This window comes from Corvus brachyrhynchos, unplaced genomic scaffold (assembly GCF_000691975.1).
Source record: "Corvus brachyrhynchos isolate BGI_N302 unplaced genomic scaffold, ASM69197v1 scaffold166, whole genome shotgun sequence".
NCBI classification, from domain to species: domain Eukaryota; kingdom Metazoa; phylum Chordata; class Aves; order Passeriformes; family Corvidae; genus Corvus; species Corvus brachyrhynchos.
Window position 1 is genome coordinate 1,262,763 of NW_008239671.1, and position 10,921 is coordinate 1,273,683.

Here is a 10,921-nt window from a genome sequence, read left to right on the forward strand (position 1 = left end):
CAGGAATTTTCAGTTCTGAATCTCTGGTTTTTTTTGGAGACAAGTTTTTTGAGTGGTTTTGTTGAAGCATCTTGAGGTTGTCCAGGATACAAAGCCACCTTACTGATCGTTAAATCCTGAGGTAAGGGTCCTCCCTTATCTCATGGGAGCTCCCAGACCCTCCTCAGGTTATTATTGGGAATCCCACATCATGTCATCTCATCCCTTTAGAGGAGGCTGAGATGGCAAAGGCTGTGTCCCACCCTGTCCTGAGTTGAAAAGAAAGAACCCCCCACAAAACAGCCAGCAACCCCATGATGGATGTAAAGCGTAATCAGGGATGTAGGACTGGCATGAACAGTGGAAAATGTATTCCTGAACGAGCAGGAAATTTGTTACCATTCCAAAGGCCTGCCCTCCGTGCACAGCCGGCTCGCTCCCCACGCACTCACACCCTGCCTGCCTTTCCCTGCAGCTGCTGCTGGGCTCCAGCCTGTGCCTTCAGCTCTGCTTCTCCATCTGGGTCTCTCTAGCCCTGGTTATCTTGTCATCTGGACACCAAATTCTAGGGAATTCAAAATGTGGGGGGTGTCCCTTGAGTGTTTCACTAGGGCATGTGGAGTCTCTGAAACTGGATTGTAGGAGGGTGAGATCTTTCTATGCTGAGTTTTCCTGGAGTGAAAGGCAAAGCACCCCTGTACCTCCAGAGCTTTGCCTCACTAATTCATCTGGAAAGTCCTTAGGCTTTTTTCCAGGCACTTGTCCAATCTTTTCTGGCTGGCTTCTTCTACCTCAATACAAGTTTTGCTGCTTTTTTGTTTGCAGTAGCCTGAATTTTTAATAGCTGTAGGGATGTCTCACAGAAGCCTTTATTTGGTTATGAGGAAGCCGAGCAGTCAGACTGCTTGAAGACTGCTCAGCTCTTCATTTCTCCAGCAGAAAGTTCCTTAGGAGAGGCTGTTGCCCTGCACTGAGGTCAGTCAGGATCTGTCATGAGCTTGTGACCGAGGTGACCTGAATTCTCCTTGTGGAAGCAGAGCAGTGCCTTCAAGGAAGGTCTTCAGTTCTGCAGAGCATCCATCTGGATTCCCAGCCATGCATTGCCAAGGGAAGCACCATGAGACAGGGCAGGACTTTTAGGGTTGTCCTTCTGAGACCGTGTTCTCTGTGGGGTTGGCACTGCTCAGGGTCATTGTCACTCCATTTGTTCAGTCTCGGAAGGAAAAGAGGCACTGCTGGGAGGTTCCCCATGGTGTGATGCCCACCTCATGTGTTTGTAATCTTCCTGCCTTCCTGTCCGTTCCTTCTAGGATAACTGAGGGAATCCTGGGGCTGGGAGAGGATTTTGGTCTCTTTCTGCTTATACCACATGTGCATGATCCTCAGGAAAGTGACGAGAGTGGGACCTCTGAGGGAAATGTCTGCAGCTTCAGGGTCTGTGTGTGCATAGAACTCCTCAGAAAATGTGAACAGGGACAATTTATCTCAGACTTGTTCCTCTGTCCCTGCTAAGTCCTCATTTCCCTTCCCAAAGAGGTATTTAAAGCCAACTCCCAGGTATTAGTGAAGGGTGGGAGGGAGGTGGTGAGCTGGACATGTTAAATGCAGCTGAAAAAATCATACAGTCCATCACCAGCCTGATTTAGGAAAAGTGCCTGTTTTTACTTCAGCTTTTCAGCAAGGATGTGGTCCCTAGAGATCTGCTTCCCAGGGACCCTCCCTTTAACAATCAGCTAATTAATGGCCTTGTTATCTCTCAGCTTTCTCCTGTGTGCTGTGAGTTTCTGGGGGAGGGATGCAGCCAAAGAATGACAACGTTTTCTTTCCATCCTTCTCACCCCACCCCCCGTGCTGGGCTTCCTGCCATCCCCAATTAAGCTCCAGTGCCTTGCCTTGCAGTTATCATGGAAAGCAGGACCAAAGGGCCACCGAGAGTCACCGTTCCCTCCCTGCCTCTATTGCCCTGACAGATGTCTGGCCTGGGAACAGCGCAGCCCTATCTCCACCAGGGCTTTTTACTGGACAGGGATTAAGTCACAGCAGTTTTTAAGCCAAGTGAGAAAAAGACAATGCTGGGCATCGTCACCGGCGCTGACAGGAAGGAGTGTGGATGGGGATGTGCTTTCCTGACCTCCTTCAGTGCGGAGAAACTTCTTTATTTAGCTGTGTTCTTCCTAAGAAACTGCCTTTTCCTGTGGTGGAGGAGCACGTAGGTAGTAAATAAACACATGGAGGAGGAAGCCTGTAGGTAACAGAGGGGACATCCCTGCTGGAATCCACATTCCCTGCACAAACCCTCGTTGTGGGATGCCCCAAAGCTGGTCAGAAAGAAGACAGAAGATGGAAGCTGAAGTGAAGCTGGTTTAGGACTATAGACATTGAATTAACTTGTTTTAATTTCTTACCTTCAACCCTTTCTGTCTTTCAGACCCAGGGATTTGGGGTTGTTCAACATGGAGAAGAGAAGGCTCCAGGGAGACCTTCCAGCACCTTTCAGTGCCTAAAGGGGCTCCAAGAGAGCTGGAGAGGGACTTGGGACGAGGGCCTGGAGTGACACTGACAGTGTCAGTGCCCACTGTCAGAGGGCAGGGTTAGATGGGATATTGGTAAGAAATTCTTCCCTGTGAGGGTGGTGAGGCCCTGGCACAGGTTGCCCAGAGCAGCTGTGGCTGCCCCTGGATCCCTGGAAGTGCCAAGGCCAGGTTGGATGGGGCTTGGAGCACCCTGGGATAGTGGAAGGTGTCCCTGCCTGTGGCAGGGGGATGGAATGGGATGAGTTTCAAGGTAACCATTCTATGATTCTATGAATTCCCTGCAGGATTGTGTGTAAACCTTCAGAATGAGGGGAGGAAATCTGCTTAGAATGAATGGTTACTTGAGATGTTTTCTGTCTTCCGTTTTTTTAAGACAGGCTTCCAGGGTCACTTGTTCTGTCCCAACCCAGGGGAGCTTTAGAGTGAGAAATGCTAAGGTCATCCTGCTGGGATGTGAGTTTGTCAGTGGTAGGAGCCGGGAGTTGATGCAGTCTGTCCTTTGGTTTTCCTCCCTGCTTGTATCAGGTGTGTGATAATAGAAAAGCAAAGGTTTTCTGGACTGTCTGTGGTGTAGCTCTGCTTGCTGCCGGACATGGAGCACTGGGTTTGGATACAGGGAGATTTTGTAGGGTTAACTAGAAAATCAGCAGAACCTTTCAGGTCATTCTTGATGCTGCCTTTCCCCAGGATCTTTGAGGGAAAGCTCATTTCCACTCTCTCAGGAATGCTGCTGCCATCAATCACATCATGCTGAAATGATTGAAGGAGCATGGGTTTTCAAATCCTGCAAGTACCTGTTCCCAGTGACCTCAGTGGTGGTCCCATAGGAATGACAGTGCTTTCCCCACCTGGGCAAGGAAAGCCTGGATAATTCCAACTTCAGACAGCACAATTCTACTCCTGCTTCATTGGAAATCTATCTTAAATTATGTCTCCTAGTGAACCTTTTCCATAGTTTCTTATACAGGATGTGTTTGCTGCACGTGTTCATTAAAAAGCACATTTTGGGCATCTTTTTCATTCCTTAAGTCTGACAATATATCTCTCAATGTAGGAGCTGCTGTTGTTTTTCCTTTTGCTTCTTGCCTGCAACAGCTTCGCCTTCTGTTCTTCCTCAGATGGTTCAGCACCCCCAAGAATCATAGAATATACTGAGTTGGAAGTGACTTAGGAGGATCAAGTTCAGCTCCTGGGCCTGCCCAGGAAAACCCCCAGAATCACACCCGGTGTCTGAGAGTGTTGTCCAAATGCTTCTTGAACTTGAAAAGCAAGGAGATAACAGGAAAACCAATAAATCCTGATGTGATTAAGCTTACCTGCTGTCTGATCAATGGGATGGCACTTCCAGGAAAGACTTTCCTTGATGGTTACAGCGCAGAGAACTTGTGCCTTCCTGCTCTTCTCCCTGTGGGGCAGTGAAGAATATAATGGTTAACAAAAACATAGCCAGGCTCACTTCTCCTGTGGGCCAAGTGGTAGCTGGGTTTTAGCAGGGCTTTGCTTGTCCTGTGAGTGTGTTATCTGCTTACAGAGCTCAATCAGCTTATGAAAGCCGAGCTGGTTGTGCTGACGCAAGGTCTGTGCAGCCCGGACCTGCTGCAAGTGCTTGGGGCCTCAGAAATCCACAGACCTGAGAACCAGGGGATGCTGGAACTGCTGAAGTTTCCTTTGCTGGAAGCCTTTGTTTCATACAAGGTGTTGGGCTCCACCTTTCTTGTGTGGGAATCTCCTTGGACTGGCTGTGTCCCGGGCAGTGTCTGCAATTCTCTTCTGTCTTCAGCAGTCCCACTCATTTTCCTTGTGTTTGTTTCTTCTTGGTTTTTATACTTTATTTCACCCTTTTTTTTTCATTCTTTCACCTATTTTCTTCAGTTTCTTCCTCATCCCGTACTTGTCAACTCACCTTCCTCCATTTGCTCACAGACCTCCTCTCTCTCACTCCTACCACTGCCATGTGTTTTTCCTCCTCTCTTTCCTCTTCTTTCCTCTATTTTGCCTCCTCAAATTCACTTTATTCCTAAAACCCAAGACAAAATCAAGCTCTTGGGGAAAATCGGAGTGAGAAGAACCTAAACCATAGTGGATTAGCTCTATCAGCAGGGAATGGGAAGTTCCAGGAGCCTTTGAAGGCAAGGCTGCCACAGTTTTACCGGCTTCGTACCAGATATTTACTGTAGACTTCAACTTCTCGATACGTCCAAATCATCTGTCTCCAAAAAACGATCATAAGTTGTAATCAAACCATATTTGGCAGGAAAAACTCCCCAATCAGGGATATCCTCTCCGCTTGTGAGAATATTGTGCACCTTGTGGTGTGATGTGAATGAGAAGGGGACACATTCTGGACAAACAAGTCATTAATGGGATGTGCTGCATTTCTGAGAGGCATCTTTTGAAAGCTTTCCTGTGTTAAAAGATTCCTTCTGAGTATTCTTCCAGAGAAAGGAAGAGCCATGATGCAATTGCAGGCTCTTCTGGCAATATTGTAGATGGAAATACAAGTTACTGCAGGCAGCCACAAGCAGAGGGCTGAGGTGGATGGTGTTTCCTCACTTTTAAGTAACTTGCATGCGAAAAACTGGGGTTAAAAAATACCAGGAATATCTTGTTCAAAAGAAGAATGATTTGTTACAAGGGGTTTTTCTTCTAGCTCCTGGTGGGGAGCTCCAGAGATGTCAATGTTTTCACGTGGATCTATACCAGTCCTGTGCTCAACGAGTAAAATGTGTGTGTGTACAGAATTCCCTTGCTGTTTGTTGCTTCCTATTTTCATAGGACAACAGAAAAACAACTGTGAAACTGAATTCCCCACTCTGGTGGATTCCTTCTAAATAGTGGAGAGAGTAGAAGGGCTGGTTTCAGGTTAGAGCAACCTGGGATTTCACCTGGGACACGGAGGTGGGAGAAGAGCTGGTGCTTTTTATCAGATGTGAGGAAGGACGTGGGTTCTGCTGGGAGGAGGAGATGATCTGAATGTGCTGGGTTAGGAGGCGTGAAGGAGCATCCTGCTGGGAATCCCATGGCCCATCCTTGTGTCCTGTCTCTGGCAGGTCTATAACCTGACTCAGGAGTTCTTCCAACGAGGTAAACCAGTCAATGCTGAGAGCCAGAACAGTGTGGGCGTCTTCACACGGGACGTTGTGCGCAAACGCGTCAAGGCCGACCCGGATGACACGGAGGCCGTCAAGAGGCTGAAACTGGCCATGATCCAGCAGTACCTGAAGGTATGTGTGCACATCTTTGGGGTGGTTTATTTTTGTTTAAACTAGGAGCAAACAAATCCTGAACCTCAGGCACCTGGCTGAGCCCTGCCCTGCCCTGGAAATTGTTTTCTGTGCTCTCTTGTAGTTTGTGTTTATATCGACGACTTTCCCTCCTGAGGCAGATCCAAAGACAATGGGCTGCAAAGAGTAATTCCTTTACTTTTTTTTTTTCTTACCTTAAAATCCCAGTTTTCTTAATAGAAGAGGCTTTCCTAGGCCTTATTAAATTTTCTGGTGTGATTTAGTGTTTTTTTACCTGAAGCTACTCTACTGTCAGGTTCTTCTAGTAGTGTCTTATCTTGTGACTTACACCTGCACCCCCTGATCCTGCCTGAGTGATTTTTACCTCTCAGAGACCAGAAGAAATGTAACTTATGATTCTAGTAATTTGCTGAAGAAATCCCCAGAAAGCATTTTGAAGGTAAAGCAATAAAACCCAAGATAGATTGTATAAAACCATCTTTCCACACGGCTTCAATAGTTCTTTTTATCTCCTTGGTGCCTTGGCTAAATGAGTTCTCTGTGGGATGAGGACTTAATGCTGCATCAAGCACTCGACGAGCAAAGTGTATCAGCCATTTCTATTTCAATTAGAATGACTTAAAAGCTTCTGAAATGAGGCAGGGGAGGCAAGCAGCACTTTGTCATGTGTTCCCTGTTTTCAGGTGGAAAGCTAAACCAAAGAGGAATAAAGAGTCTCACAGGAGATTTGAGATAAAGTTGAGGTTTGAACCCTGGTGTCCTGAGCCTGATACCTCGGCATCCTCACCCAAAACCTTGTATCACAGAGTGTCTCCACAGCTGCCATGTAAAGCCCAGTTATTTATTGTGTTACCCACGTAACAGCACCCATGCAGACAGGGTTAAGTCATTGGATACAGCTCTGGGTTTCCTGGTGGTTTCTCCTGTGGTTGCTCCAGGCTGCCACAGTCAGAGCTGTTTCTGCAAGTCCTGCAAATCCCTTCTCATGCAAATACCTGAGAACAACAAAGCTTCTCATACTTAAGACTATCAGATGACAGAGTGGGGATTAACCTGTCTTGGGTTAGAGTTTTGGTAGTTGCTTGTTTCTCCCCCTGGCTTTTTCCTTCATGGTTGAAAGAATCAAACAGCCACCAGTGTTTAACGTCATAATGAGGAGTGTCCTGTTGGAGGATCCAGGCAGGATGAGGATCCTGCTGCGTGCCCCGGGGTGCAGGGTTTGTGTTGTGTGACCCTGGGGGAGCACTGTGAAGTGCTTGGATGGGATGAACCACAGCACAGTCCAAGGATGGGTCTTCACTCATTCTCCACTGGCGTCATCAAGCAGTGACCAGGACAGGGAAGGCACCTGTTTGTCCCTGCAGTCACAGGAGCAGCCTGGGAACTGCTGGTACAACCCTGACTTGTTTGCTTTATCCCAGCAGAGATTCCTGCCCTGCACCAGAGTGCTCCACAGGGAGAGGATCTAGGCTTGTCAGGCTTCCAAACACAGTCATTAAAGTGTGGAAAGGCCTGGAAAATAGGTCAAAGGGTGAGGTAAGGAATTGTAATATTCCTTAAAATGCGTAGAGAATTACAGTATGCGAGGGATCTGACTCCAGTGATGTGAAGATTTTAAGATCACTGTGTCCCGTGCATCAGGATTATCATTAGAAGCTTATCACAAGACAGGCCAAACATCCTGCCTTTGTTCCAGGGATTGTTAGGAGCTACGGCTATGCCTAATGCTCCTACAAACATTAACCAACAGGTTAATGGATCTAAAGCTTTGGTAATCACATCAAACACACGTGGCTCACATCTTGGCATTTCCCTTTCCCCGTCTCTTTCAGTTCCTCCTGGGCCGGGTCCTCTCACCTCTGGCAGATTGTTAGCTGGCTGATTGCTGACTGTTTGACAGCATGCTGAAAGCTGCAGACAGCAGAAATAGCTGCCAAAAGTTTTTTGTGGCTCCTAGTGACAACATTTATTAGCATTGGAATGAGCATCTGATTAATGCAGCTCCAGGTCCTGCTGTAGGAGCACCAGGGAGCAGGTCCCTGGCCACTGAGGGGGTTTTAAAGGATAGAAAACAGAACTGTAACCCAGAATTGTGCAGAAGCAAAGGCATAATCCTGCAGGGAATTCATAGAATCACAGAATGGTTTGGGCTGGAAGGGACCTTAAAGAACATCCAGTTCCATCCCCTGCCATGGGCAGGGACACCTTCCACTAGACCAGGTTGTTCCAAGTCCTGTCCAGCCTTGAAGACACTTCCAGGGGTGGGGCAGCCACAGCTTCTCTGGGCAACCTGTGCCAGGGCCTCACCGCCTTCACAGAAAAGAATTCCTTCCTCATATTTAATTTAATTCAACCCTCAGTTTAAAGCCATAATTCTTTCTCCCGTCACTCCAGGCCCTTGTCCAAAGTCCCTCTCTTGTTGCTGCCTGTATTTCCACACTCTCTAGCTCTTCTGCAGCACCTTTAGGTACTGAAAGGTGTCAGGAGGTCTTCCCAGAGCCTTCTCTTCTCCAGACTGAACAGTCCCAGCTCTCAGCTTGTCTCCAGAGCAGAGGGGCTCCAGCCCTCTGGTCTCTGAACTCCGAATGGTGCAGCTGTTGCTGAGGAAACCCAAACTCATTACCAAGACAAAATGGTTTCTATTGCTGCAAGAAAGGCTAAGGATTGTTTTTTGTCAGATCCTAGGGCCAAGTACTTCTTTACTAGCAAAACTAACCTGGTTTCTGAGTGGGATTCAGCACTCTCCTGCAGCTCCTCTGTGCCCTTGCAGAGCTATGCTGTGACTAAAGGAGTTGCTCTGTGGCAATGTTGCTTTTGTGTTGCTTTTCCTTAGGTAGAGAGTTGTGAGAGCAGCTCCCACAGCATGGATGAAGTCTCGCTGAGTGAATTTGGGGAATGGACCGAAATCCCCGGGGCTCATCACGTCATTCCTTGTGGTTTCATTAAAATCGTGGAGATTCTGGCCCGCTCCATTCCCAAGTCTGTCATTCAGCTCCGCAAGCCGGTCAAGTGCATCCACTGGAACCAGTCGGTCAGCAAGGAGATTGAGAGGGTGGCTGACCACAACAGTGACCTCCCCGAGGAGAACAAGGGCTCCAATGTCTTCGTAGAGTGCGAGGACTGTGAGTTCATCCCAGCTGACCACGTCATTGTGACTGTGTCCCTGGGAGTCTTGAAGAAGCGCCACGAGAGCCTGTTCCATCCCCGCCTGCCTGAGGAGAAGGTGATGGCCATTGAGAAATTAGGAATCAATACCACTGACAAGATCTTCCTGGAGTTCGAAGAGCCTTTCTGGAGCTCTGAATGCAACAGCATCCAGTTTGTCTGGGAAGATGAGGCAGAGAGCGAGAGCTTGACTTACCCTGAGGAGCTGTGGTACAAGAAGATCTGCAGCTTTGATGTGCTGTACCCACCTGAGAGGTACGGCCACGTCCTCAGTGGCTGGATCTGTGGAGAAGAGGCTTTGATTATGGAGAAGTGTGATGATGAAACTGTGGCAGAAACCTGCACCGAAATGCTACGTAAATTTACAGGTCAGCTGTGCTCTTGTGGGAGAGGGAGCGTGGGGCTGGGGGTTGAATAACCACGAGGAAGGAAATGCTTTAAAGTCATTTTTAGTCCTTTGGCATTTTGTGTCCCTTTGAATGTGCGTGTGCTTCCAGCGTAGCTCCTGCTTGGGTGTGCCTGAGAGCTATTTATACAGAGGGGCTGATAAACCAGCTCAGGAAGTGGTGGGCAGAAGTGCTGGAGGATTCCACATCCTATGCTTTATTGAATCACAAATAACTCTTCAGCAGCTGAAGCTGTCGGGCTCTGAGGGCTGATCTCAGCTCTGGAAAGCAGCACGGCCCCTTCAGAAGTTGAACCTGTTCAGATCAGGTGAGATGTGTTTGAATCACACCCCTGACTTCCATTCAATATCAGCTCTATGGAAATCTCAACGGCCTAAATTTCAAAAAATCCATTGATCTTAAGAGTTCCCATTTTCTGGGTGCAGCACTGAAACCTTACTGGACTTCATATTCTCTGATTACACATCACTTTAGGAATGAGGCAAATCTTAGATGTATTACACCGAGAAAATCCAAATGAAATCACTTAATAATACTTGAGTGCTGGGCTTTAGTTTGTCCACAGTCACTTCTCTAGAGGTCACACCTTCCCAAGAAAAGTGATTTTTGTATCTGCAGAGGTCTGTGATAGCGTCTGATGGGAGACACTGTGCAAATGCAGGTGTAAGGTAATAACACTGAAAGAAATAGTGGTGGACTTTTTAGCAGTTTTGAAAAAAGGTTTTGAATTTACACAGGATTATGAGCAGTTGTAAGAGCAGCATCCTCCAAGATTGGATGTGGTTTATGCCATTCTAGAGACGACTTCTGTGATTAAATGATTTATATCTTCCTGCTAGCTCGTGTTAGCCCAGTCTCAACACTCACTGGGTTTTCAGCCTTGCCTCTTGTCCATGGACCTCCAGCTAACTGGGGAAATTTGCCTTCACAAGTGCAGCTTTCTCCTGTCCTTACTGACCATTGGCTATCAACAATGTGGAGATCCAGAGAACCACAGAATCACAGAATGTCCTGAGATGGAAGGGACCCATCAGGATCATCATGTCCAGCTCCTGGCCCTGCACAGGACACCCCAACAATCCCTTTGTGCCTCTCAGAGCATTGTCCAAACACTTACTGAGCTCAGACAGGCTTGGTGCTGTGCCCATTCCTTGGGGAGCCTGTTCCAGCGCCTCTGGGAGAAGAACCTTTTCCTGAAAGGGCCCTGGAATCTGAGAACTTCCTGCATAACTGCTACAGCCAAAGGAGGTTTTAGGTTTTACCACTCTCTCCAGGAACTGTAGGGTGGAGACACTGGATTCAAAAGCTCTGATTCAGTGCCCAAACATGCATCCTTATTTCCGCTGTGCCTCCTGAGCTGTTCGTGTTCAGGGGTGTTGGGTGTCCCGTGTCACATCAGTCTCTGTGTGCCGTCTTTTGCCTGACCTCAGCAGGGAGCTGCTGCTCTCCACAGGCATAACAGGAGGCTCTTCTCTCTAACACCAAGTTGTTCCAGTGCTGACATCTCCCAGACAACCTTGTTCGTTGCAGCTTTTCATGCTTAAGACCTCTTTTTAAAAAAAAAACAAAACAAAACAAAACACTTCCATTC

At 47.7% G+C, this 10,921-nt stretch overlaps 1 protein-coding gene across 1 annotated transcript in view; it reads left to right on the forward strand.

Moving 5' to 3' along the window:
- Positions 1–10,921, forward strand: part of SMOX (spermine oxidase) — a 24,283-nt gene that overhangs the window by 6,892 nt on the left and 6,470 nt on the right. The window contains exons 3-4 of the mRNA XM_008639868.2: positions 5,564–5,737; positions 8,592–9,291. Coding sequence (XP_008638090.1) covers positions 5,564–5,737; positions 8,592–9,291 — 874 coding nt within the window. The remainder of the gene's footprint in view (positions 1–5,563; positions 5,738–8,591; positions 9,292–10,921) is intronic.